This window comes from Aulonocara stuartgranti (assembly GCF_965226115.1).
Source record: "Aulonocara stuartgranti genome assembly, chromosome: 20".
In the NCBI taxonomy this organism is placed as follows: domain Eukaryota; kingdom Metazoa; phylum Chordata; class Actinopteri; order Cichliformes; family Cichlidae; genus Aulonocara; species Aulonocara stuartgranti.
Window position 1 is genome coordinate 36,192,135 of NC_138956.1, and position 27,962 is coordinate 36,220,096.

The 27,962-nt window shown below is 42.5% G+C and overlaps 3 protein-coding genes across 10 annotated transcripts; 2 read left to right on the forward strand and 1 right to left on the reverse strand.

Moving 5' to 3' along the window:
- The first annotated feature begins 1,806 nt into the window (after window positions 1-1,806).
- On the forward strand, window positions 1,807-18,753 carry LOC309697026 (putative C-type lectin domain family 20 member A). 5 transcript variants are annotated; one of them, XM_082518652.1, is made up of 7 exons: window positions 1,807-2,138; window positions 15,657-15,720; window positions 15,959-16,093; window positions 16,490-16,697; window positions 16,854-17,195; window positions 17,435-17,529; window positions 18,516-18,753. In XM_082518652.1, exons 1-7 carry the CDS (start codon window positions 1,891-1,893, stop codon window positions 18,636-18,638), a joined length of 1,215 nt encoding a protein of 404 aa, XP_082374778.1. In that variant the 5' UTR covers window positions 1,807-1,890; the 3' UTR covers window positions 18,639-18,753. The 5 variants fall into 5 exon arrangements, with proteins under 5 accessions (XP_082374778.1, XP_082374780.1, XP_082374779.1 ...); XM_082518654.1 differs by having other exon boundaries at window positions 2,118-2,138; window positions 15,903-16,093; window positions 18,516-18,746; XM_082518653.1 differs by lacking the exon at window positions 1,807-2,138 and adding an exon at window positions 14,805-15,343 and having other exon boundaries at window positions 15,903-16,093; window positions 18,516-18,746.
- On the reverse strand, window positions 7,546-14,470 carry edem2 (ER degradation enhancer, mannosidase alpha-like 2). Of its 4 annotated transcripts, none has more exons than XM_082518637.1 (12): window positions 14,236-14,385; window positions 12,500-12,543; window positions 11,918-12,028; window positions 10,845-10,884; window positions 10,626-10,731; window positions 10,355-10,480; window positions 10,048-10,259; window positions 9,562-9,703; window positions 9,173-9,297; window positions 8,954-9,098; window positions 8,354-8,475; window positions 7,546-8,247 (listed from the first exon to the last, which is right to left on the reverse strand). In XM_082518637.1, the coding sequence occupies exons 3-12, from the start codon at window positions 12,010-12,012 to the stop codon at window positions 7,783-7,785; spliced, it is 1,578 nt and encodes a 525-aa protein (XP_082374763.1). In that variant the 5' UTR covers window positions 12,013-12,028; window positions 12,500-12,543; window positions 14,236-14,385; the 3' UTR covers window positions 7,546-7,782. The 4 variants fall into 4 exon arrangements, with proteins under 4 accessions (XP_082374763.1, XP_082374764.1, XP_082374761.1 ...); XM_082518638.1 differs by lacking the exon at window positions 14,236-14,385 and adding an exon at window positions 14,085-14,187; XM_082518635.1 differs by lacking the exon at window positions 12,500-12,543 and having other exon boundaries at window positions 14,236-14,470.
- Window positions 18,754-20,488: 1,735 nt separating the features above from the next.
- On the forward strand, window positions 20,489-27,442 carry LOC309697030 (lymphocyte antigen 75-like). Its single transcript, XM_082518662.1, has 7 exons — window positions 20,489-20,665; window positions 22,544-22,622; window positions 22,849-23,039; window positions 23,303-23,522; window positions 23,634-23,972; window positions 24,994-25,094; window positions 26,562-27,442. The coding sequence occupies exons 2-7, from the start codon at window positions 22,586-22,588 to the stop codon at window positions 26,697-26,699; spliced, it is 1,026 nt and encodes a 341-aa protein (XP_082374788.1). The 5' UTR covers window positions 20,489-20,665; window positions 22,544-22,585; the 3' UTR covers window positions 26,700-27,442.
- Window positions 27,443-27,962: the final 520 nt, after the last annotated feature.

Here is a 27,962-nt window from a genome sequence, read left to right on the forward strand (position 1 = left end):
CCATTAAAACCGTCCTCGCTTCACAGTCGATCCCTCAGGTGCAGTAAGAAGCTGAAACAAATGCAGGACATAGAACCTCCAGATGATGAGGAGCTTCACTGACAATGAACCTGGAGGATAAACCCCAAGCAGATGGCAGGACTAACTAGATTTAAGAACCCGGGAGACTACAATAGAAATCTCTGAAGAACAGCACTCTGCTCAACATTAAACATTCAGACTCTTTATACAGTCTGAGAGTGAGAACAAGACACAGGTGAAGGTGATCAAGACAATCAGGCAGGAAGGAAGAAAAACTAAGAAACGAGCAAACAAGCCACAAGAACCAACTACCAAAATAAAACAGGAAATCAACAACCATAAACCATGAAACAAGGAGACGATGAAACATGCTAAACATGAAGTTATTCAGCGAGGAACATGCAAGTAACACAATTTACTAAAGACGAAACAGACAGGAAGGAAGTTACCAGGAAGTAAACAAAAGACAAATACCAATTACAGAGACAGCACTCAGATTGGGGAACAGGCACAGGAAGATGAAACACTCAGAGAACTAAAAATACTACTTCAAATATGACAGCCTGAAACTTAATCAAAGCCACCCTGGGACCCTGACACTCCTCTGTGATACAGTCACACATAGTCAAACAGGTGTGAATGAATGATGAGGATTTACAAGGATGAGTGAAGCTGGAACTTAATTCTAGATGACATGACCAGCTGTGGATGCTTTGGCTAAAAATATACAGGAGCCAAAGGTAAATATTTCTCAAAGAGTGTGATATGACTGAGTCATGAAAAATGCATGTTCTGGTGTCCTTGTCTTGATGTCAGTACAGTTTTTAGGGACTGGATACCACATCTATTTTGCAGCTCCAGATAATGTCTTTGCTAACAAGTGGTCAGTTGTCTGGTGCAACCATGCAGTCATTTGTTAGTTAGCGTTACAGGAGAAAGTCTTAAATGGGACAGAAGCTGAAGTGGGCCAGACCAGCGAAACTCCCCTTTGTGCCACTGTAAAGAGGTTTAGCTACACGTGTAATCCCTGAGAAGTCTTTATAGAGGAAGAAGACGTGCAGAGTCAACATTTCGATGGCTTTGCATGTTTCTCTTGTTTATACAGAAGCAGTTAATTTTACAAATGCTTTACTGGTACAACGCCCATAACACTGCACCACATTCTTCATCTATTATTGTTATTTTTCAGCCACTTTATTAGGTACAACTGCTTCTCAAATAAATGATCAGCTAATCTTACAGACCAGATGACCTGCTGAAGTTCAAACCGAGTATCAGGATGTTGGTGCCTCACTAGTCTGATGTTTCAGAGATGGATGATATAATTTGGGCACGCAAACATCTCCAGATTTTACAGAGAACGGTCCAAAAAAAAAAAAAAAAAAAAAAAAAATCCAGTTTGTTGCAAGCAAGGAATGCAGAAGAGCATCTCTGAATGCACAACATGTCAAACGTTGAAGCAAATGAGCTGCAGCAGCAGGAGACCACAGTGGGTGCCACTTCAGTCAGCTAAGAACTGGAAACTGAGGCAACACTTCACACAATTCATCCTGCCCTGTATCAGTGATTCAGGCTGTTAGTGATGATGTGATGCTGTCGATCTACACGAGTGTGTACCATGGTGTCGAATCAAAGTCTCTGAATGTTTCCTACACCGTCATGAATCTATGCCATGAAGACAAAACATAGTTGCATAAACTTTTGTCTTTATAATTTAATGACTATTCAAATATTCAAAATCATGACTATCCCTGCCAAGTATCATAAGCTGTACCTCTGATCACACAGCTTATGTTTGCAGTTATTTCATGGAAAGATCCCAAAAAGTCATGTGGCTTTAGTTACTTAAAGTTTTGGTCCTAACCTTTAATGTGTCCAGTAAACCATGAGCCCGGGGCTGTGCATACCTTTTACTCTCAACTTCAAACAGCAGAAATGAGTTTCCTTTGCAGGGTGAACAGGATCATGCTGAGATGGATCAAACGCCCCCAAAGGAACTGGTGGCAGCCCGAGAGGTCCGAGTATCTGTGCCGCCCCTGCAGTCCTGACTCAGATAATGTCACGGACCGCCGGGGCAGACCGTGTGGAGTGAGTGGAGGACCCAAGAGCAAACAGAGGTGAGGACACAAAACCGGACTTAACAGAAGGCGAGCCTTTATTTAGGGCCGAAAACTTAAGGAACAAGGCAGCAAAGCAACTGAGGGAAAACCTGAACATAGACTGGGAAAACTATGGCTAAACAAAGTACAAACTAGGACTAGTTAAGGCTGGGAAACTATGACAAGGGGTAGGGGAGATAACACAGACGACGCGACACAGACTGTAAGAAACACAGAGACTAAATACACATGAGGGATGATCAGGGGAAGTGGCCACACATGGGATCACAGCTGACACACATGAACCTAACGACAGGACAGGAGGAGTGAAACTGAATACACTGACAATGAATACAGACTTACAAAGTAAAACAGGAAACATGGAAATTAGACATGACAAGAACTAAACATAACCACGCATACATGACTCATGACCCAGGGAAACTTAGTACAGGGGAGATGACATAACTGACAGCATGAACTTGACAGTACAAGACACACAGACATAAACACACGAAGGGCAAGGGAGACTTAATGCAAGGGTAATATATACAAATGGCTGGACTACCTTAGAGAACCTAAACAAACAATAAACATCAAAATAGGCTAAACATAACACACTGGGTCACACGACCCAGGACCATGACAGATAAATAGACAGATGAACCAAAGTCTATTCAAAAAACATAGCAGTGTAGCACTGAGAGCCTCAGCCAACGCAGAAACAGCATTATCAGATGGTCAATACATCACCATTTAACAGGTGGATAAGTAACAGTTAAGGGACTTAAAACTACTAAGACGGTTGAAAACAGCAATATAATGAAATAAAACAGGTCAAAATAGAGCGACAATCCAGACAGAACAACATCAAGTAGACTGACAGAGTGGAGAAATGGAAGGGAGGTATGAATGCTTTAATCCGGTTTAAAGACTTGTTTGGAGCAAAGTCAAGCTCACATTCAGAGCAGTTAGTCATGATGGAGTCATGAATGGAGACCGATCCAGAAACACACCCTGAAAGGACGAAGGAGGGGAGGAAAAGAGAGCTGCAGAATAGTGACGGAGGATTGAGGGACGTTAAAAGGTTATAAAACGGAGGGGAGGAAACAGCAGGGTGAGTCCAGCCCTTAATGCCAGAGGGGATTTCTGCTGAACAGAACCAGAGTCGGCTCTGATGCTGGTCCGTCACCGACCTCCAACTTCAATCTGCTGTGTGGAGTTGCCCTGTGAACAAACAAAGCTTCTGTTTACTTCTAGAGTTGCACAGCAAAGCCGTCCGTGTGGACCCTCCAACAAACACCGATTTCTCTCTTTGATGTATTTTAAACCCTCTCGTCTTCCTTTCACTCATTCGGTGTCAGGCGTTCTGTCTCACTAGTACAAAAAACTTCAAGTGTTGATTAATTGATTAATGGCTTCTGTTTGACATCAGCAAGTGACAGTTTTTTGACCTTTTTGACCCTAACAGGGGCCATAGTTGATCAAATGAATCTCACATGTGAGTCAGTAACACTGAAAATAGTGACGGAGCCCATAAAGCCATCAGGGACATGTTTACTGAGACCACAGAGCAAAGGGACTCAACAACTCTTTCCCATTCAAGCTTATTGGCAACCAAAGGTGTCGCCCCCTGCTGGCCATCAGAAATAAGACAGGTTGAAGGGACACTGCTTCCTTGATCTATGGCCACAGTGAAAACTTGTTTTAGGGCAGTGGTGTCCAAACCCAGGCCTCGAGGGCCGGTGTCCTGCAGGTTTTAGATGTGTCCTTGATCTAACACAGCTGATTCAAATGGCTAAATGACCTCCTCAACATGTCCTGACGTTCTCCAGAGGCCTGGTGATGAACTAATCCTGTGATTCAGGTGTGTTGACCCGGGGTGAGATCTAAAACCTGCAGGACACCGGCCCTTTAGTTTTCAGATGGAGGATGAGGCAGAGCTGACCTTACCAGGTGAACTTTCACCAATAATAAAAGTTTAGACAATGAAAGAAATTCTGATTTTGGGAGGGTGTCCTCAGCGGGGGGCAACCTGCCTTTTTTTAATTGAGTGGAGCTAAACGCACAAACATGGGTTAAACTCCACGCGGTAGGGCTCTGGGTGGGTTTGAATCTTCTTGCTTTGTGGTAACAGTGCTAACCACTCAGCCACCACGGTGCCGTCAAATTACAGCTTGTGAAGCCAGATAATCAGATAATCCAACAAACTCTTGAACTCTTGTGGAAAGATGATCAATTACTTTGGTAAGACGGAGGATGGAGGATCTATAAGTCTTCTCAATCAGAACGACTTCAGCTGAAATCAGCCGTCAGCCCTGCCCTGACTGAACTCCTGACTCGTTTGCATCCATATGAAAACTGTTTGCTGGTAAATGAGTCTGTAATTTAGATCAGTGAGGAAACTGAAGAGCTGGAAAACTGGATACACACCAGGAAAAGTTGATGTTTAATTACATGAAATCCAGAAACAATCACTCTGTTAAAACTGCCTTTCACCATTTTAACTGCTGCAAATCTCTGAGGATATGAAGTTTTTAATCATGATTAGGTTTGTTTATTCGTGTCTCCCTCACACAGATCTCCTCCTGAGCATCAAACAGACAGATGACAGGACAAAATCAATCGTAGCCTTAAATTTAATGGCAACATTCTGCTTCCTGAAGATGACCTCTTCACTTTTCACGTAGAACATTTGTTACTCCGTCACTGCATATTCACATGCACGATACAAATGCAGTGCTCAGCCCGTTTGTCAAGTGTTGCAAGTCCTTCGTGTCACCGCACATACGCACAAAATGTTCCTCCCTATGCAGCGTTACAGTATTTCATTTAGTCCACATAGTTTGGACTGCTCATGATCCAGCAGGTTCCTCGTTAGGTTTTAAACCAATACTTGCTGATTTTTACCTGTGAGTCTTTGAATTGACTAGAAAACATTACTGCTCCTTTTTAAAAGCCTTTGGTTTGGTTCCTGGCAACATTTTCAAAGTCTTTGTGAGCCCAGCCGGGGTTTGAGATCTACAGCACACATCCAGTTAGTATAAATGAGGCCTGGCAGTCACTGATCAGCTGCCCGTCTGTGTCAGTCCAAAATAAAAACAACAAAAAATAATAACCAAGAAGGAAACTGTCAGAATTGATCATTTAAGATGGTCATTTATGCTTAGAAATGTATAATCATTTGTATGCTGATAAAAATCATATCCTTATTAGGTCTGATAAGACTCTGTGTGCACTTGTGTACCATGAGATGAGAGGAAGCAGTCTCGACGTTATCATTTCCATTATAGCTGCAGGAACTAGACTGTGCTGTTCTTAAAAGTGCTTTAAATGTGTGTTTGAGACACGACCAAGTTCCTGTTTTTATAGTTTAGCAAGACGCTTACTTCTGCTTTTCTGCATACAGTGTAAGTCCATTGAAAGGTCGTCTGTCTGGCTGGACGTATGGCTGGACACACACACACACACACACACACACACACACACAGAATCCAGACACTGATGTTGTTCAGAGATGCCTGCTTAAGGATGTCACGTATATTTGTAACTGCATATTCATGAATGATTGCTTGCTGACAATAAAGGAATCAGTCGAAGTTGGTTGAGTTCAGGTGAAGGAATCTTTTCCTCAACTTCCCTCGCGAGCCACAAACACAAAGAGCTCTGTCTTGTTCTGTTTTGTCGTGCAGTTTGTTGGTCTTGTGTTCCAGCGGCTTTGTGCCTAGATAAACCCAACAGAAACGATCCACTTCAAAGTCTGACACTTTAACCTGGGAGTCTGTGGGCGCTGATCTGCAGTCAGCCTGTTAGCAGCGCTGCGGTTTGGGCACTTGAGCCGCTTGCTCGTCATTAATGATGAGCGGGGATTTGCTGCCCGGCTCCCTCAGATTTTGAATCGTCGGGACGTGCCCTCTTTTAAATGTAAAATAGTATCAAGTGACTTGGATCTCACTGCTTTTCATTCACTCGTGTTCCTGTAAAGACCTGCAGTCTGCTGTCACGAGGCTCTGCACTGTTTCTCATCACACAGAACTTAATTTATGATTATACCGAGTTTCAACAGACCATCTTTGTTTGTACGTCGGGAAAAGTTTATGCTGGGACTCATTAGTAATAAACTGTAATCTATACTGGATCACAAACAAACCAATGTGTAATCAATAATTGATATTCAGTCACTTGCAGCTGTGCTTCTCGGGGCAAATGTTACATAAAAAGAATGATTTGCATGAAATCAGTCCAAGAAGAAGACATTAAGAAAACTATAAAAGGTTCATGATTTCTGTATGTGACACGTCTCTGTAGGACCCTGACTCCCAGATGCCGGACATACTTTGGCACTATGGAGGCGAAACACTGCCTCCGTCTGGCTGCTGCGAGCACAGACACCCACACGGCACAGACATGACACCGCCTGCACGCTCTCGTGTTATTAATTCTTTCATTTGTGGACTATTGTTCTGTCTGCTGGTTTTATAGTAACCACAGTGACAAAGGCTCCTGAACACGAGCCCATTGTTCCTGATTCCTGCTGACAGGCGATGTAAACCCAATCAACAGTCAGAATTTTGTTTAACTGCTCTCACAGAAACACTTAAAGTTTAATCAGTTTGACTCCCGTCTTTTGTACTCAGAGGTCTGGATCCTGGATTTAGAGGGGAAAACACTTCCCGTCTGTTTTGGAAACTTATAAATCTGTCCCCACATTTCAGAAACCGTTGGCTGGTCACAGAAACTCTCAGAGTGAAGACGAAACCTTAAATGGTGCAAAGGGAAGTTAATGCAGACTGCTCGAGCTCGGTGACCCGACCGTCGTTTCCGTAGTTGTGACCTCTAAGTGATTAGACACATTTACCCCTACGGAGGAGCTGCGTGGTTGTAAAGCATCAAAGTCATTACAACCTTATATCGTGATGACCTTTAGACATTTCTTTGGTGTAGAGGATCATTTGGGGATGTAACTCCTGTCTGCTGTAACTATAACAACGACAGTAAACGCACAGAGGATAAACAAACAGGCTTCACAGAATAATGGAGGCAGGTTCACAGAAGCTGAAGAAGGCGTGCCACCTACTGCAACAAACAACTGTCAACTACAGCGATCAGCCACAACGACACATACGTGTGGCTCTGACACATACGACCCGTCAGGTGGACAAAACAGAGCCATCGCCATCCACGGACGCACCACCCGACATCCTCAAAGGAACCAGCCAATCCGCTGCGAGAATCCCAGTTCCAGACACTGCAGGACACCCAGCCCCCCACCAACACCCCAAGGTGGTGCATCCACGCCCTAATGGGAGAGTGTTCATGCCTGACAGTGGTGACCGACACACTGTCAGGCATTCAGAGAGTAAAAGCCCTGGCCTGCACAAAAAACACCTCATCACCAACCGTGTAAAACAGACAAGAAACAACATTTGTTTTAAATAAAAATATATTTTCTCTTTAATTTAAATTACATTTGAGTCGACAAAGCACAGCAAAGTTCTGGTCCTGAGCTCCTTCATAGCAACAAAAAGCGAACCCCAGCAGATCTGTGTAGGAAGGTCAGTTTAGGAAACGGAAACCTCAAAACTCTGTTTTCACTGAGCTGCTGAGATTCGGGTCTCACTCAGTCGCTCACGGCGAGACGCTCGGAGGAAGTCGAACAGTCTCACGTGTCGTCGGTAAAAACTTGCCCCAGGATGGAGAGCCGAGCGCTGAACGGCTGAACGGGGCAGGACAGCAGAGGGGGCGTCTTCTTCTCTCCGGGTTTCAGAGCAATGCTCTCCGATTGGCTGCCCCCCTCTGTCTGTTTGGGAGGGGGTTTTGATTGGCTGCCGGGCTGCGACAGGGTGAGCAGGATGTCTTGTAGCTCCTGGCGGTCCTGGTCGTGCCGGCCGCAGCAGTACAGCGCCGCCGGATCCAGAGGGTGAGCCTCCGTGTTAAAGATGAACCCCCCTGCCCCTAACACACACTCCCCCGCCTCCCCACCCTCCTCCCACGACCCGTCCCCCTCCGTCCCTCCGCCGTGCAGAAAGTGGGTGGGGTCAAAGAGCAGGTAGAGGTACTTGATGGTTTCAGCTAGAAAGAAGGATTCCATCCTGTTGTCCAGCTGGTGATCTCGCAGGTCTTTAACCTGCAGGAAGAAGAGCGAGGAAAACTTTACTCGTGAGCTCTTTTTAATCACGAGCACTTCAAAGTGATAACTAAGGCCAGCCAATCAAACTGATAGTGGGACTTACGCTGGCATATCCACACGGCGTCTTGGCGATCTTCTCGATGGACTCCAGAGCGTCGACGCCCAGCTGGAGATAGGTGTGATCACCTGTTGCCCTGAACAGGTACATCGCGCTCTCGATTAACTCTGAAACACGTAGGAAGAAGGAAGATCAGCTGGTTTGTTACTTCAAGTTGCTCAGAAAACAACCAAAAACTAGACTCCGGAGTTTTATGACACCCAGGTAACTGACATCAGCGCCTTCAAGGTTCATCTCCATGCATGCATGAGAGGGATGTCCTGAAAGGTAGTAGTTCATATCTGAAGCTTTGGCTTGAGGGGGTGGGACGTGATGAGGGCTGAACTCAGGAGCAACACTGTGCGTGTATAATAATACACAATAAATAAATCACAATAAATATTATTGCGATAAAGCTCTGTGTTGGTGCCCATCTCAGAAAGCATTACTCACCTGCTGTTTAGCTCAGATTATCTCAAGACACTAAACATCAACCAGCTTCCCATCACTCCCTGAAGCTGATAAATATTAGTCTGAATGAGCTCCGACTGTAACCTTTGACCCCGAAGACAGAACGCGATAGGCGGAGGGTGTTAGTGGACTGACCTGGTCTCAGTGGGTAGCCCTCTCTCTTATCCACAGTGTAACCCTGAGGGATGCTGTAAAACTCAGGCAGTCCTCCAAACTGTCTCCACACAGAATAATAATTCTGGAAAGTTCTCACAGCACTGTCCAGGTTTCCCAGCAGAGACTGAAACACAGATTTGACTTTGTTTGTATGTTAACAGCCTCCCGTTACAGACTTGTGTTTGTGCGTTCACTCACCTGCAGGCCGGGCCAGAAGGCCTCCAGACTCTGGAAAATGGGCATGGACACAGTTCCTTTGTGCATCTGCACCCACAGGTACCAGTCGTCAAAGCGGGTGTAGTTCTGGATGGCTCGATCATACGCTGATAAAAGACATCACAGGATCAGAGATCAGATGTTTGGTTTTCCTTCTGTTTGTTAGCACAGAGGCATCAACTGAAGCTTTCACAAAACTTTTGCCAGAAAGTGCAGAAGTTATGCAGCTGGAAGCATCGGACAAACCAACCCTGACGACAACTTACAGGCTAGAAAAAATATTTTATTTGTCTCCACAAATCAAACTTTTTTTTTTTACTAAAACAGGAAATTTCTTAGCAGCTGTCAGGAGGAAGCGCTGTGACTGTTACCCTGAAACATGCTGAGCAGCTCTTCATCCTGCAGCATAACGGCTCCTTTGACCAGATACTCGAAGTACGAGTCGATTCCCGCGCCAATACCAGCATCCTGAGCGACCCACTTCGTGGACACGATGTCAATGTGGTTCCCCACCTGGGCGGGCAGACAGGTGACAGAAACAGGTAGGAGGGCTGTTCCTTTTTTATTGACACATTCAGCTAAAAGCCAGCGAGCTCTGGCAGGGTCGCTCCTTCACCAGCTCCAGGACTGCTGTGATTTGGCACAAAGCCCTCCACAGAAACTTTCGCATAAAATCAGCATATTTAAATGTTTTTGTTTTTGTTTAAATTAATTTCACTGACTAGCCAAGGAAGACAAGCTGGCCTATCAGTGGCTCACCCTATACAAATGCTCATTAGGCCTTTTCCGACTTTAGCTGCCATGTTTGCACTTTGGGTTGGATGTGAGCGGACGGTTGTAGCAGACACTTTATTTACCAGTCCGATGTCAGATCTGGTCTTCCACAGGGCTCTCAGGGCTCGGCGGGCGACGTTCTCAAATGTCGGGTCTCCCGTTAGTCGACTCAGTGTGGCGAACTCCAGGATGAAGGTTCCCACGCCAGCGGTACAGGTGACCGGTGTCTCAGTGGGACTGACGCCACGCAGAAGGTTCACCGTACCGTACGGCATGCCGGTGGGAGTCTCAAACGCTGATTTATTGTTGAGACAAATTTCACTGATTTATTCATGTGTGCTTTTCAAAGTAGTTCATTAAAACTAGAGAGTCTGAAACGCCAGAACACACCAGGCAGCAGCTTCCTGGCGGCGTCCTCGGCCATCCTCAGCAGCGGTCCTGAGCAGGGCCACCCGGGCTCCAGCTCCATTCCCGCCCTCTTCGCCAAGAGATGGGCTGACAGCAGACCACCCACAACTACACGCAAACACACACACATTAACCTGAGGTGGACACTCTCCTTTGCCACAGCTCCTGTGCCCAGAGGTGCAGTGTATATAAAAACAGCAGTTTAAATGTTGAACATGAGTTTCCCCTCAGAGTCCGAATCATCCGTCAGTACCTCTGATGTTGGTTTCAAACACGGACGCGTTGACGTCGATGTCGAAGTCGACGGTGTCTTGGAGGATCGACGCCACTCGCTGGAACTCCGTACGGTTTCCCAAAACCTTCAGAGAGAACACATCGGACGACTGTCGTGTCACGGCACAGGAGTACAACATCTGCTCATCGGTGTTTGTTAAAGGCTCTGTAAACGTAAAACGTCTGTTTCCAGTCTTACCAGCAGAGTGTCGAGGGCGTCAATCAGAGTGAGCGAGAAACTGTGGAGAAAAGAGCAGCAGGGGTCATTTTACTGTCTCTGACAACTCTTAACCTGACATAATGTTTTCTTCTGAACCACTTTAATTGAAGAGAATATTTTCAATGTTTTACTTTGAAATTCTTTGTCTAAACGCAACTTCCTTCCACATGCATAAATACATAAACAAGAGAAAAAATCATAATCGTATAATTTAATATTTAAGTCACAATTTTTTAATGTGATGTGTGTAATGTGTTGGACTTTGGAAAAAGCAGTAAATGTATTAAACTTTTATAAGAGAAATCTTGAATCTGTTCATTAGAGGGAAATAAAATTAACTAATTTCACCTGAATATACTAAATAAATTCATAAATGTGACCTGATGGTTTTATAAGGTGGTAAAAATCAGAGAAAGGTAAAAGAAATACTTAAAGGTTTGGCGTGTGCTAGCTGTGTCCTGTTGAGACAGGAAGTGTCTTATAACTACAAAATAAAAGAAACAAGAGCGCTCAGAGAGTTCAGATCTCCCTGAAAGGCACACGCTGTGTTAAAATAGTGATGCTTTTATTAAACATGCTGATGTCAGCATTGTTGGAAATTGTTGGAAATGTGAAGATGATTAATCGATTTGATTATCTTATGATACCCGTATGATTGGAGCAGAACTGACTGAAATCTTTGGCTTCTATCAGCTGTAGAAACCTGAGATTTTAGGATATATTCATGCTGTGTGACTTTATGGGTCATCGTAACGTCGTAGGGCCTTGTGTATGTGTATACACATAATACCACTCAACATGGCATCTTTATTATTTTTTTAAGGTCAACTTTGACCTTAGGTGCTAACAGTGAAGGTCAAGGTCAACCTAGATACTCATGTCCCCTAAGGCTGTAGTGTTGTGAAGTTTGAAACAATCCATGAAATGTGAGTAATACAAAGTTTCTACTGATTTTCACACGTTGGGTCCTTGAACTTGACCCGATTTTCTAAGTAAAGAAAAGTTCACTGCAGTAAAGTGTACTTTACATTCAAGTTTTTAAACTGCCTCACCTGCCCCACGTGTCCTGTCCATCGCAGGTGAGAGGGCGGAGCTCATCGTAGGGGAAGGCGTTGTCAAGGTAACTGTTGTAGGCGTGGTAGAACATGGATTTGATGCGCTGTCTGAGAGATGAAGTTTGTTACATTAAGGACCGGACAATTTATCAAAGCATTCAAATTTAGATGAAACTAATTCAGTAAAAATTGGATTCTGCAATTTTTCCCTCGTGTGAAAAACGTTAAACATCCAAGTACAAAAATATTTCAACATATATTAGAATCAAAATGGAAACGCTCTGAAGCCAGAGCAACTTTTTAACAGGATTTCGGAAAAGCAAGCAAAGTAAACCACTGAACAGTTAGAATAACTTTCAACGTTTTTCAGAATAAAAGCTTCTCACATTACTGACACAGGCAGACAAACACGCAAACAAACGAGAGCAGATCGAGCTGTACACGAATGGCTGTTTAAGGTTGTTTAGGACCAGAGTTCATACTTTACATCACCTAAACGAATCTGTGTGCTTTCATCGACACATTAAAAACGTTTGTGTTTCAGGTGAATTCAAAGCTTTTAAAAACAAACCGATTAACCTGTGAATATGTTGGGACTTCTCGTAATCATCAGTTTGAAATATCTGAAAAAATTAAACGCACATGTCAGTTGCTTAAGTCAAACCCTTAAAAGAAAGAAGGAGGCAGTGTTCAAATTATGAGGCAAATGCAGCTGATAGTAGAGTGAAATATTTCCACAAACATCAAACCTGCCCACACCCACTGCTTAGGAACAGAATCAGTCAAACACAAAAAACAAATGAGAGACAATTAAGATGCAAATGAAGGCAACTCGCACTTATCTTATATTGTTTTAAAGCCACTGCTGCATATCATTCAATTTGGCATCTCTCTTCCACAGTTTGTTTTTTGTCTTGTTTGTGGTCTTGAGTTCTTCCTCCCCACAGTCGCCAGCTGTTGCTCGTGGTCTGAGTGTGGTGACTTTTAGGGCTGCCACGATTTGTCGACTAGTCACGATTACGTCGACTATCAAAATCGTCGACGACTGATTTAATAGTCGACGTGTCGTTTGAAGCTTTGTAAGATCGCAAAAGACGCAGGAATAAGTAGCAGGATTTAAGAGTGTAATAACGGACTGAAACAGAAGATGGCAGCACTGCATGTACAAGGATGCCAGCTGCCGTTAAACCCCGAAGAAGAAGAAGCAGCTGTGTCCCAGAATTCATAGCGCAGCCCAGCTTACTTTCCAACAATGGCGGTAGCTAGTTAGTTTTAATATTACTCTTATTATTCTTTCTGGGTCACATAATAAACGTTTAACATATTTTCAGGCGAGAATGTAGCTGTGTAAACCTCAAATATCTGCTCAGTTTATCAAGACACCACATATTTTCAAAAGCGCTCCGACGTTTTCGGAGACGTCTGTTACCCACTAGCTCGATAGCGAGCCGGGGGCTAGGTCACTAGCGCCTGAGAACACCGGACTCCCGGCAAATTGTTTTCAAACCCACCGCTGTCTTTCGCGACTCAGGTTAAATATATATGAGTCACTTAGATAAATTAAAAATGTTGTTGTTTGGCTTTTTTTTTTTTTTTAGTATTTTATTTGTTCCTGAGTAAATCGGTTTGGCTGAGATTAAAGTTATAGTTTTTACACAGCTGAATAAACGTCAAGCAGACAGCTGATTATCAGAAGTGTGAGATGCTCCAGAATTTACTCAGGTGTCCTGTTATAGTTTAGATAGCAAGGAGTTTATTAAACTTTACCGAAACAATCTGCAAATTTCATTAAAATTGAATAAACTATCATCTTGTCTTTATTTTTAGTTAGCACAGACCTTAAACACTTCAAGCTGTAAGCTAATGATAGTTATATAAGAGCAGATGCTGCTGGTGCAATAAGCTGTAGTTTTACGTCCAGTGGATGATGATCTGATTAGTCGACTAATCGCATAAATAATCAGTGACTAGTCGACTATCAAAATAATCGTTTGTGGCAGCCCTAGTGACTTTGTAAATAAAATACAATAAAACGACCCAAACATCTGCCGGACGCATTGCTAAGATGACTGCTGAGTGGAAACGTACAGTAAAAAAAAAAAAAACACTTTACAATTATTATTTGATTATTGTGTTGTGGGAGTTTCCCCACTCTCAAACTCACAGTGGGATCCCAGTCTAGTGTTCGCGTTTGCCCCTTCAGACACACGCACCCACCCTCAGACTCGCTCCAGCTGGCGTGATGAAGGGAGGATGGGTGGTGTCTGCACAAAACTCAACTTTAAACCGAGTCCAGACGGAGCTGGTGTTCGTACCTGACAGCAGCCATCTCCTCCTCCGAGAACTGACGAGCCGCCGCATCCGTCAGCACCCACACCAGCAGCGCCGCGCACACGGGAGCGCGCATGTAGACAGACAGACGGACAGGTGAGACAGGTGGACTCGGACACAGATATGACCTGAAATCAAAGATCGGGGAAACACGCACGGAGCACAGAGCGAAAAGTCTTCTGTTGTTGTTGTGCAGCTGTCAGGAAGCAGGAAGTTAGTCATCTGCGCATGCGTCGAACCGGTGCGCTGACGAGGACTTTCGACGTGGAATCTCATTGGACGTTTTGTTTTGTTTTTTAAATAAACCTTTATTAATAAACTGATTATATGACAATGACGACAGTAGAGCCATTGAAATGACAAATTATATAACTGGACTGTAAAATATATACAGATATGAATTAATACAAAAAAGTTTTATTTTAAAATTACGCTCCGTTGTATTTATTTCAGAGAACGTTTATTTCGTAGAGCTAAATGTGTTTTCCAGCTGTCTCTTATTTTGATCTCTTATTTTATTAATTAAAATTATACTTATCTCTATTTATTTACATAATGAGTGAGCCAGTATTAAAAAGATAACTTTGCAAATATGGATGGACACACGTCACAAAATACTGTACACTTGCAGTAGTGTGGAAAGTCTTTGTTTTGTTGTCAAAGAGCCAAACATACATACATGCAGAGACCTGCCCCCTACTGAAAACACAGAGTATGTGAATACCCTGAACAGCATGACAGACTTGTGCAAAAGACCTACAGCCATGTAATCTCTATCATTGCACGTTAACTGAATGCTTCCATTTATTACTGCTCCACTGTATTTTAGAGTGACAAATTTTTCCCCCAATCAGAAAAACTATATGAGATGTTCAGTAATAATAAAGCCATTTTACTTTCAGAGCTTATCACAAAGCTACTATTTAACTAACTGAAGCACACCTGAGGCGAGCCTGGTTTGGGCTGTACGATGATGTGAACAGCTGAAGGTGATCAATGTCAAACAGACATTTCTATGACAGCAGTGAGGCTGAGTTCAGAAACTGAGACAACCAGACAGTAGGGAAGGCAAAGATCCCTGCGCTCACAGAGGTGGGAATGGATCCTGGGCCAATTGAAATTGCGACCATGTTACCTTAACATGCTCTGATGTCTGAGGATTAGAACAAAGGAGTTCAAGTTCTAGACTTAGACTCAATAATTGATGAGAATATCTTTGAATTTCACATTTAATTATACATTTTTGTGGTATACATCATCCAGCCAACAGCGTCTCCTGTATCAGTTATATGACACGAAATAACCTCACAAGCAAATATTCTCCTTTTAATAACTTTGCATGATGTAAACATTAACGTGTTCATGTATAACCTCCTGAGTTACTTCATTATCTGAGTGTGTGCAGTGACAGATACGAGCAGAACAAACAAGGATGGAGAAACGTGTTCTGTTCATCGCCGCTGCATCAGGCAAGTGTTTTAAGGTGTTTTTATATTTGCTGTAATGAAAACAGAATGATAGCTTGAATAGAAAGCTACAGTATGTCAGTGGCAGTAATACTGGATATGCTTTTACTGCTGGAATAAGTTCAGACTTCACTGAAATGTCAAGTTACTTTTTTAAAAGTGATCATGCATGTCTGTCACTGCAGGGCTGTGGGCCGTGTGCTTAAATCCTGAACGTCAGTACCATTTTGTTTATGAGCAGAAGAACTGGACTGAAGCACTGAGTCACTGCAGACTGTATTACACAGACCTGGCCACCATAGAAAACATGGAGGATGTGAAGACCCTGAATGACATGGTGGACTTGAACAAATTTGATAAATCTGCCGACAGCTATGTAAGTTCACTCTCTCTGTTTAACTGCAACATATTTGTAACACTGGCAGGTCAAATACTTGTACACACTCACGTATTTAATTTTTCTCTGCAATATTCCCCTGTTCCTGTTTTTTTTCTTATTGTACGTTTATGTGATCTGCTAAAACTGGGGCCCACAGTCACTTGACCTTAACTGAAATGCCTTGCTATTGTTATTCCCCAGCCTTTGCAGTAGTATCGTTTTTTATAATATGTAATGAAATACCCATGAATGACAGGGTTTATCTATAAACTTTCAAACTAACAAACTTTGTCTTTAAAAACCTTGTTTATAAATATTTCTCCTATATTTAAAAAGATGATGTACCACTAATCAGAAAAGTCAGGGATGTCACTCGTTACTCGTTGCTTACAGCGAGCCTGGATCGGGTTGTACAATGACGTGAGCAGCTGGAGGTGGTCGAGGTCGGACAGAAGTGATGAGGCTGAGTTCAGAAACTGGAAGCCTGGACAACCGGACAATAAAGGGGGACACGAACTTTGTGCAGAGATTTTTGTCAGTGGAGAATGGAATGATAAACCCTGTGACAAAACCCTCAGTGCAATCTGCTCTGATGTCAGAGGTGAGGATCTCAATCTGTGCACGACCATCAAACAAATCATGCACACTTCATTCTTGATTTAAAGACTTTTTGGGTCTATTTGTCTCAGTGGTAGCTAACATGAAGATGTATCCCTCACGTTTGTGCACTTCACACTTCACTTTGGTCCATTTTCAGGGCAAAATGAGACATTTGTGTTCATCAACAAAACGATGACATGGGCTCAGGCTCAGAGCTACTGCAGGGCTCATCACACAGACCTGGCCAGTGCGAGAAACGTGTCAGAGAATCGGAGGGTAAAGGAGTTGGTGCCTGCTGAAGATCGATCTGCCTGGATCGGCCTTTTCAGAGATTCCTGGAAGTGGACGGATGGAAGGACCTCCACATTTAGATACTGGAAAACAAAAGAACCAAATAACCAATACTGGAGAGAGAACTGTGTGGCAGCATACTTTAAACATTCTGGAAACTGGGAGGACTGGAACTGTGACTGGAAGAAGCCATTTGTCTGCTACAGTGGTAAGCCATGATTCAGACAGCCTTCAGCTACATCTACACACGGCTGCATGCATGCAGTGCATTTAGCTTAAAATAAAACAGAAGTAATTTATATAAAAGTTGGACTTTAAAACGAATAATGCATCAAATTCTGTGGAGTCAGGCAGCACATCCAGTGGGTGTTTGTTGTAAATGCACAGAAAGCAGCTTTCAGTGAACCTCACTGGCTAACTGTGAACCTTACTTTTCTCTTTAAAAAGATCCTGTTTACAAGCAAGCGGTGAGAATCAGGCTGGAGAAAAACGCTCATCTGGATCTGAATCGTGCTGCTGTGATGGACGACATGCTGAAACTGGTAATTTTTAAAGGCAACAAGAGTTCCAGTTTACATACAAGTCAGAACTTCTCAACAAAAAACAGATTTTAAATCAATCGACGTGTGATTGAAGCACAGACGTACAGATTTATTTCAGGGGGTTCAACAAAAGTACTGAGCTGTTTAACTATTAGTCATTTTCAACTTAGATAGCCAGATTTCCAAGGCTCAAAGGTAACTGGACGATCCAACGTACTGTGATATGGATTTTTTAAAGGTTGATGAAAATCTTTTGCAGTCACAGATTTCCTGAAGTCTGGAATACGTGGACATCATTAAATGCTGTCTTTCCTCCTTTGTGTTGCTCAGCGTTTCACTGCAGCCGTGTTTCATTCCTGCTTGTTTGTGGGTTTCTCTGCCTTCACTTTGGTCTTGAGAAACTCTTGGGTTGCTTTTGCAGTTTGCTTTGGCCCATCATCCCTCTGTCCCATCAGTTCTGCAGGTTCTGAACCTGAGCTGAGAGTCCACTTCATGATTCCTCCTGCTACTTCTCTCAGCAGCCACATCATCATAAACTGGTGGCGGCCACACATGATGTGATATTCTTCAGATTGTAAGCGGTGTCTTTCATTCGCTGGGACACATTATTCTTGGTCTCATCTGTCCAAAGACTGTTTGCAGAACTCTGGAGGTTCAGATGTTGTGTTTTTTCTGTCTTTACTTTGGCTTGACCCCCCTGGTGTGTAACAAGACCAGTATGTTTGCCACATCAGATTGTAAATATTAACAGAAATTATTTTGTTCCCATTAAAAAGAAGACACCGGTCTGGTATGTGCGTCCTCTCCTCTCTCCCTAAGGCTTTGTAAAAGGCCCAGCAACTGTAATTATTGTAGTGGCCTAAACAGTAATTATATTGGCAAATATGATAATGTTATAGGACATAGTTTTCTTGTAAAAGAACAAAATTGCAGTCAAGAATTGACTCTATTACAGTTTTATGGCTTACATTTTCTGTGTGTCTCAGGTTAAACAGCAGCTCCAGGCCCACGGGGTTAGAGGGGACATCACCCTGAGCTGGATGAAGCAGTCAGATGGAAACGTTTTTCACAGCGACACAAAGAAAACAAAGAAGATAAAAAACCCTTAAGCAAAGATAAAAGCTTTGAGTGTTGCATTATTTATCTGAAAAGATTTGTTTCGTGTCCATTCTTCATGTTTTTGTTGTTTTCCAATCAGCGTCACTGCGTCAGCTAATTAAGCAACACGTCTGTAGTGCATAAGTAAAGGGAGACCGATCGTTTTTCTAACTTAAGTTCATCTTCAGAAGCAAACTCCAAGGTGTTTTAGACACCCACACTGCATTTCTGACATCCCCAATGACTTAAATAAGTTCCTTTACTTCTTAGATAATAAAGACATGTCATGGTTGTGGGTCTGTGTCCCAGCATTTAGTGTTTTTGAATGATTAATAGTCTTTTATTTCATTCTTATTCATAGTTTCTAGTTTCTTGGTTCCTGTCTCTGTGCCTGTCTCATGTTCCCAGTTTTGCTTCCCCCCCAGTCTCATTGTGATTTCTCCCAGCTGTGCTCTCCCCCCGTGTCTCGTTCCCTTGCTATCTCTCGGTGTGTTTAAGCCCTTTGTCTGCACATCTCCTGTTGCATTTCTCATGTTCCAGCTTTCCTTGTGTCACAATACGGCTGTGTGCAGGCAAGAGAAGGACCCAAACGCAAACTCAAAAAACAGCTTTATTGCTGGTGTGGAAGGGAAACAAAGAACAAAACTAAACTGGGAAAACTAATAATAAATCGTGCTTGGAAACACAGGGAGAATAACGGGGATAGCGAGGGGGAATGAGCCACAGGAGGAGGTAAACTTAACAGACTGGGGAGACAGAACATAGGGACCTGAAACATGGGACAGAAAGGCACAGCAGACACAACATGAACATAACGACGCCACAGGGGAAGAGTAAAACAGAACACAACACAGGACCTCTTTCAAAATAAAATAGGAAACATAATGAAACGCAGACATGAAACACATGAAGGACAAGGGAGACTTAACAGGGGTTGAAAACACAAGGGGAAACTAATAAACAAATGAAGTTAGATAACCTAATGAACTTAAACATAAACCATAAACATCAAAAGACCCAGGATCGCGACACCTTGTTCCATGTCTCAGGTCTTTAGTTTCTTTGTGCTTGTTTTTAGGTTTCTTCCAGTTTAGGTTTTGCTAGTTTCGTCATTGTCACCCTTTGCTTTTGTCTGTATTTTGCTTTGCTGTAATAAAGGCTCACGTTCAGTTTAAGTCTGTCACTAGTGTCTTTGGCTGAGGATTTGTCCCTTTTATCTTTTGATTCTTTTACTGATCTTAACTGTTTCAACTATTGTGGAGTTTTGTGCTGTTTTCATTTGATTTTGTTTACCTGCTATCCTCATCTGTTTTCATTATTTTTTGCCTCTTTAGTCATTTTTTTCATTAAATCCTTGTGTGGATCCCGTGAAATGTGATAAATATTACTTTCAGTTTCTTTGTATCCATCAGCTTCATGATGGGATGAGGATCGATTCTGAAAGTTGGCTTGCTGGACTGACCTAGTAACATTGAGTAACTGTACGTGTGACAGCAGCATAACCTGTGCTGATAAATAAAAGGAAAACAAAGAATGGGAGAAAATTTTTTGATGAATTTTGATTGTTGTCACAAAAAAGTGTATGAAACAAGTCCTTTCCTTTAAAGCAGGAGGATGTGTCGCTCCTCCTGTGTCGCTGTTCTAGTTCTCCTCTGATGTGTAATCTATAATACAGCACGCACCCTGCTCCACACAGCGGGTGTCAACCCTTGTTTATTTGACCTTGTGCAGAGTGTGTCTGTCAGGTTTGTCCCTCACCAAAGCAGACAGGCTAGGAAAAGGTGGAAATGTGGAGGTGTCTGGGGAAAGTTGCAGAGAGGTGTGAGTGTTTCCTCCATACAGCCTTGGCATGGGAAGTTTTCATCTCATCACAGGCCACAGATGTCTTTACCTGGCCTCACACTGCTGGAGATAATCCTTCCATAGCCGCTCACCACACCCGGGCACTGGATGGTTGGATGATGCTGGATCGAGACTTACAAACATCCAACAACTGGAATATGCTGGATATTAATTTTCAGCCTACTCTATGGCAAGGGTGGTTTTGGTCAAACCTTTTGGTTTTTGGGGTTAATTTTCCCAAGAGCCCAGAATTATGACCTATAACTGTAACGTCTCCTCTTACTAGTATCAGTTAAAAAAAGATTAAATTGATGCCTTAATTACATCAACAGCCACTTTAGTTCATTTATGCAGCTGAAGGAGAGAATTACTTACAGTAATATAAAATTTGCCATATGTGAAAACAAGAACAAAATTCAAACATTGATCTTTCAGCTGCTGGCAGTCTGACGCTGCTCTCTCCTGTTTCTCTTAAATGACACTGAATGTGCAGCTTTGTGATGGAGCTGGCAGCAGGTATCCACATACAGACATCGCTGCCTTATGATCACTCCTTACACATTTCCTTTATGTTCATTCAGGAAACTTCATCACATCCCAACAGCATCAGTAAAGCTCCACGGTTACATCATCCAGCCAACAGCGTCTCCAGTATCAGTTATATGACACGAAATAACCTCACAAGCAAATATTCTCCTTTTAATAACTTTGCATGATGTAAACATTAACGTGTTCATGTATAACCTCCTGAGTTATTTTATTATCTGAGTGTGTGCAGTGACAGATACGAGCAGAACAAACAAGGATGGAGAAACTTGTTCTGGTCATCGCCGCTGCATTGGAGCTGGCCACCATAGAAAACATGGAGGATGTGAAGACCCTGACATGGTGGACTTGAGCAAATCTGATAACAGACAGCGATGTGAATTCACTCTCTCTGTTTAACTGAAACATATTTTTGACACTCGTACACGTCACGTCTTCATTGGACACATGGAGTAATCACTGACAGGACAGGCTCATGAGAGTATGATCAAAGTTTCACCTGCTGGCTGCGATCCTGGACTGGACTGTATGATGATGTAAACAGCTGTAGGTTTACAGCTGTTTATGAAAATAGTGAGGCTGAGTTCAGAAATTGGAAAGGTGGAAAACCAGACAGCAGAAGAAGAACATTGTGCACAGATGACATCTTATGGGTTGTGCCAATAAAGACCTGGTGTTCTCCTCACCGGCTTAGCCTCACACACAATTTAAGATTAAAGTAAACGTGTGAGCACCGGTGCTGCATCTTTTTATTTACATAGTAAATGGTAAATGGCCTGTATTTATATAGCGCTTTACTAGTCCCTAAGGACCCCAAAGCGCTTTACATATCCAGTCATCCACACATTCACACACACATTCACACACTGGTGATGGCAGCTACATTGTAGCCACAGCCACCCTGGGGCGCACTGACAGAGGCGAGGCTGCCGGACACTGGCGCCACCGGGCCCAGTGGCGCCAGTGGTAGTAACACATAGTAACACAGGAGGAGGCCCCGGGGCAGACCCAGGACACGCTGGAGAGATTATATCTCTCGGCTGGCCTGGGAACGCCTTGGTGTTGACACGGCCTTGGATAAAGCGGATGAAGATGGATGGATGGATAGTAACACGTCCTCCAGGCCATCCATTCCCAAACTCAAGAATGCTTTACAACAAGCAGAAAGTCCCCTGGAGCCTAACCAGTGTTAAGTCTTCACTCTAATCAAGACCCAAGAGAAAGTGATGTTTTCATGAAGATCTTATTCTAGAACATGAACAGCACAGGCTGTTGGGTATAAATTCTCAATGCTACACAGTCATGCTAAGCCCAGTTTGTGACCCAGCTGCCACTGGGACATAAGCTTGAAGTCACGTGTAAAAAAGACGACCCATATAAAACTAGAACATGCAACATATACTCTGGTTACTATTGAAACTCCCCCCCCCCCTCTCTCCATTTAAATAACGACTGAGGCAATGAGTTCATTTACCCCTTTATGACATGCAAATCTGATCCAAATTATTTCCTCCTTATTACTTTGCAGCTCCATGTTTACTGTCATACGTGAAACAGGCAACAGACGAGGATGGAAAAGTTTCTTCTGTTCATCAAAGCGGTTTCAGGCAAGTATTTTAATCTATTTTTCTTAATATTAGTTAACAATAAATAAATAGCTTTATTATTTTTTTCATCTGGTGACTTTCACAACTATAAATAATATTTTAACTACACACCATTCTTTAATCGCTGTACAGATTAAATAATCAACACGACCGAGCAGACTGAAATGGATGAGAGACTAGTTTTGCTTGTTTTTCACCATGTAATTAATATTCACATCTGTGTCAGGGCTGTGGGCCGTTTCCTCAAGTGCTCAGCGTCAGTACCATTTTGTTTATGAGCAGAAGAACTGGACTGAAGCACAGCAGCACTGCAGACAGTATTACACAGACCTGGCTGCAATAGAAAGCATGGAGGATGTGAAGACTCTGAACAACATGGCAGACTTGGAAAAAATGAAATACTCAGAATACAGCAATGTAAATATCTCCTTAACATCGTTTTTAATAATTATATAAGATGCAGATGATGCTCAAGGTATCCACATGAAATTTGTAATGTGAAAATCAGAAGGTGCCTGTAAAGTAAAATTCTGTATTTCGTGTGAGAAAAATACTTTTTGTTCGTGCATTTTAAATCTTTTAAGTCCTTAGAGCTAAAATTTACTTTGTATTATTGGGCCAACGGTTGAGTTCATGTTCTTTATGTCACACCTTTGCCCAATGAAACACATGAAACACAGCGAGCCTGGATCGGCTTGTACAACGACGTGAACAGCTGGAGGTGGTCGATGGACGACACGGGTTTCTACAAAGATGGAGAACCTGAGCTCAGAAATTGGTCACCTGAGGAACCGAATAACTATAAAGGCACTGAATGTTGTGCAGAGATGTTTGACAGCGGATTATGGAATGACAGAGACTGTGATGCCGTCCGTAATGCAGTCTGCATTTACATCGCAGGTGAGGACTTTAAATAATACAGAACCATTCAAACATACAGGGTTTTTCTGTGATTTCTTTCCTGACTCTGCTTCTATTTGCCTTCATGTTTATTGTTTCTATCTCTTTCAGAGTCAGATGTGACATTTGTCTTCATCAAAAACATGATGACATGGACGGACGCCCAGAGCTTCTGCAGAGCTAATTACACCGACCTGGCCAGTGTGAGAAACATGTCAGAGAACCAGAAGATAAAGGAGCTGATACCCAAAGGGAAAAAAGCCTGGATCGGCCTTTTCAGAGACTCCTGGAAGTGGATAGATGGATCCAGCTCCTCGTTTAGATACTGGGATACAAAAGAACCAAACAACAATTTTCACAAGGAGATGTGTGTGGCAGCATACTTTGGAAAGGAAGGAAAATGGGCAGATTGGAACTGTGATTATAAGAGAGCATTTGTTTGCTACAGAGGTAAGCTAGCCTATGCTATCCCGTCAGTATTGTCATTTAGCTCGACTTTTCAGAGACAGGGCAGCGCTGTTGTGCCTCTGTTTGTGCAAAAATGACAAACCTGTACAGTAACTGTTCTGGAGGCTGCATTGAAAAATGTAACAAAATACCAGGAAGTGAAACCTTTAAAGTGTGCATGAATCTATCTATCTATCTATCTATCTATCTATCTATCTATCTATCTATCTATCTATCTATCTATCTATCTATCTATCTATCTATCTATCTATCTATCAAACACTGACACAGATTCAACTGTCGCTCAGCTGCATAAAGTTAAAACCATGTCTAGCACCATCTTCTGTCAGTACGTAACGTGACATCACAGGGTTGGCTGTTTGGTTGCAGTCAGTAGACTTGCATTAGTTTACTTTAGCTAACTAAAAATCAAGAAACACAGTTATGTTTGTGGTGTGATGTGCATGTAGTAACCTGTGCTGTTGTAAACTGGCTCCAAGGCTCTCCTCCACACAGTCCTCATTCATAAAGTGCTTTGCAAACCCGAACATTGCAGCTAACAGCTGGATCTCCAGTTTCAGTGCAGCTAGCCAAACGACAAAAAAACCCACTGACTGCTTATGAAACAGAGTGAAAGTGGGCAGTTTATCCTCGGTTCTTTACATAAAACTAATTTGGACAAGCAAAAGACTTTTCCTGTTACTATTAGTTAGCTAATATAAACTAATGTAAGACTTTTAGCAGCGACCAGCTAACCTGGTAATGTCAGGTCCTGTGCTGACAGAAAAGGGCATTAAACATGTTTTAAAAGCTTTAACTACTTATTTCTAAAACCCAGCTTCACAGTGTTACATCTATGTCATCTTTGGGGAGCAGGGCTCCATGATGTAAATTAGGCTTTGTGCATGTAGAGTTTCATGCCCACTTTTGTACAGTTTGGAGATGATAGCACCTTTCAGTGAAAAAACAGCAGCGTGTGCTCTCTCTTCGGCTAACCCTAACCATTATTTTCTTTCATTTACAGAAGTACGTGCTCGCAGCAAGCATGTAGTGAGACTGGGACTGGTGAAAAACTCCAGTGTGGACCTGAGTGACCCTGCTGTGATGGAAGACGTGCTGAAACAGGCAGATCATTTAGATTTTTACTTTGTGTTTCCTTTTCATCTTTTTCAGCACTCTGTTGGGTTTTGAATTTTGGAAACAAAACTACAACTACACATGTGGTGTAGACACCCAACTGAAAAATGTCCAAAACCAGTTTTATGATCGACAAAGTGAAAAACTTTGAAAAACCAGCTCAAACATACAAGTAACCAGTAAATATTCTTGAAGGAAATTTCCATCCCGGGTTTCCTCCGTGGCGTGAGCGATAAGCAGAGTTTTGTCCTTTCCTTATAAGACTCCTAATTATTCAAAGTAACACTCAGGTATGCCGTTCAGCAGGTTAGTTACAGCGCCGGGAGCAGTTAGGAGAACAAAGTGACACAGACTGTTCAGATTGCTCTCCCACAATCAACTCAAAGGTTTATTAAGTATACAACAGCTTATATAGAGGAAAAAGGTTCGTGTGTCAGCATGTTCTCAGTTCAAACCGGTACAGACCAAATAAGGAAACGTCTTCCTGCCTTCTGAGCAAAGAAGTATCCTTTGTGTAGTTTATCTCTTCAGCTACAATTTATGATCATCCCAGCAAAATACACTCCTAGACATAGAATACAGAGTTCTTTCATTAGTGAATTCTGAAACAAACCACCTGGCCTTTAACAAGCTCTTTTCTAAAGGATAAGGAAGGGAGGATGGGAGTAAGGAAGTGGTCTCGTCTCTGTGGTATTTTCGACCTTGGGGTACCAGCCTGTGATTCTTACACATCAATTCTTGGGTCACAGAGAAAGAGAAAAACAACTAGTAAATGGGCCTTATTGAGTAACAGTTTTCACTACAAAACAATATCCTGTAAATGCTACCATGGTATCAAAATATCACAACAATTCTGTTGGAAAAAAAAACAAAGATAACACAACACATTTCACATGGACATTTGTTGCATGCACTCTTTATTTAAACAACTGCAAACTTCCACCAGCACTTAGTTTTTAACCAAAAGCTATAACTACTGTCATTTTTAATCTATTTATCTTTGTGTTTAATGTCCTGAGAAGTTTGGCAGAGGTTCAGGGTGGGAAGGACAATAGTCTGCGTGGGCGGGTAGAGAGCACCGAGTGGTGGTAATAACCCTGTGGAGGGCTTTCCTCCCTGCTCCTGGCACACAGATGCAGTATGACATGGATATCTATTGCTCCACTGGTGCCACCTACAGGAGTTTTCCACCTCTAGAGTAGCCGCCATGATTGCTCAGCCAAACTGTGTGGGGTGTGTGCTGAACACAGTGCATGCCTCAAATCGCCCTCCAGTGAAGTGATTTATGTGCCTGTGATGTCACTGCCCACAAAAAGACAGCAGTATATTCAGTGTAAATTATATTTAAATTCTAATTAATATGATCCCTTCAAATCAGCTGAGTAAAATATGTAGGATATAGCTGGAGACGTTTTTCTGAGTGACATTCAGGCAAACATGTTTTTTGTGTTGCAGCTTAAACAGAAGCTGAAGGACCAGAGAGTCGATGGAGACATCAGCCTGAGCTGGAGGATGCAGTCAGGTGGGGAGGTTTTCTACAAGGATGAGAAGCAAACAAAGAAGGAAGCTCGAAAAGTCAAGAGTAGCCTGTGAAGAGTTTTCATTCTTTGTTCTTTTCAAAATTATTAGGATTTTTTTACCGTCTAATGTTTGTGACTATATCAGTTTAAAAGGTGTCAGAGTTGATGCTACATGAAGTTAAACATCAAACATTTTAAGTGGAACAGCTGTTTTTAGCTACTCGTTTGTGATGTGAAGCCCAGACCGATGATTTTACAAACAGAAAAAAGAAAGATTTTATTTCAGAGTTTCTCATTTTGGGTATTAGTCGTGTTTTTGACTTTGGAAAACGTATTTAATATTTTCAAGTTTGAGATTCTGTTTCGAGCTGGAAAGTTAGTTCTATTCATCTGGACGTCACACTTTCGGAGCCTGAAGAAGTGTCCTGGATGAGCGGGGAAGCGGTTCTCTCACTCCAAACACTGCGTCCAAATGCATGTTTGCATTACGATCGTTTCTATTTAGTTGTTTTCATTGTTATTAATCTTAATTTTTGTGTTTATTGTATTTTCATCCAGTTTTCATGATACTGAGTCTCTGGTTCTTTTTACAATATGTTGATGAGTTCAGTGCTTGTAACATCTTGTGTTCACACATTTGATTTTATCTGTAGTGCTCGTTGTAATTTTTATCTTCCCCGTGTCTCTGATTGTGTCTCTCTGTTCTCTGCGTTTCACTGTTGATGCTGGTGTTGTCGTATACAGTGGTGTGAAACTCTGTTCACCATTTCCTCATTTTTTTGCACATTTTGCTTCAGATCATCAAACAAATTTAAATATTAGATAAAGATAAAGTAAAAATAAATGCAGTTTCTGGTGTTTATTATTAAGGGGGGAAAACTCACAACACAGAAGACATGAGCATTAAAAGGCGTTCGGAGGGGGTGTGTTCCATGTTCAATCGAGATAAAGTGTCCCTTCACTCAGTTAGGCAAAAGCCAACACTTTTCGGTCCACTCGGGTGGCCTTGAATGAGAGGGGAGAGAGTCACAATACAGTTTTGTTATCTAAAGGAGAATTTTGTTGTTCCCTTCACCTTTTGCCTTGAGCATCCAGCTGGCGCTGGGGGGCCCGCATGAGATGAAGATGGTAGTTGTTTTGGTTAGTGCAAAGAAACTGCTTCCAATTTTACAGTTGGTCTAATTTCCGTCACTGTTCACCAGGTCTCTCAATTCCCGTTGTTCTTCTCCAAGATCTTATCCATATTGTGTTCAACAAACTCAGTCTTGAGTACACACAGCCGTGACATCATCAATGGGGCGATTGTGACTCAAGAGTTGGGAGTTCGCCTTGTAAT

Coding starts and splice junctions, on each gene's coding strand:
- LOC309697030 (XM_082518662.1), top strand. CDS start 22,586: ATGGAAAAGTTTCTTCTGTTCATCAAAGCGGTTTCAG. Junction 23,523..23,633: donor AGTCTGCATTTACATCGCAG/GTGAGGACTTTA, acceptor TATCTCTTTCAG/AGTCAGATGTGACATTTGTC. Junction 23,973..24,993: donor AGCATTTGTTTGCTACAGAG/GTAAGCTAGCCT, acceptor TTTCATTTACAG/AAGTACGTGCTCGCAGCAAG.
- edem2 (XM_082518635.1), bottom strand. CDS start 14,327: ATGCGCGCTCCCGTGTGCGCGGCGCTGCTGGTGTGGGTGCTGACGGAT. Junction 9,704..10,047: donor CCAGATCTGACATCGGACTG/GTAAATAAAGTG, acceptor CTGCCCGCCCAG/GTGGGGAACCACATTGACAT. Junction 8,248..8,353: donor CGCCGTGTGGATATGCCAGC/GTAAGTCCCACT, acceptor TTCTTCCTGCAG/GTTAAAGACCTGCGAGATCA.
- LOC309697026 (XM_082518652.1), top strand. CDS start 1,891: ATGTGTCCAGTAAACCATGAGCCCGGGGCTGTGCATACCTTTTACTCT. Junction 16,094..16,489: donor ATAAATCTGCCGACAGCTAT/GTAAGTTCACTC, acceptor CGTTGCTTACAG/CGAGCCTGGATCGGGTTGTA. Junction 17,530..18,515: donor TGGACGACATGCTGAAACTG/GTAATTTTTAAA, acceptor TGTGTGTCTCAG/GTTAAACAGCAGCTCCAGGC.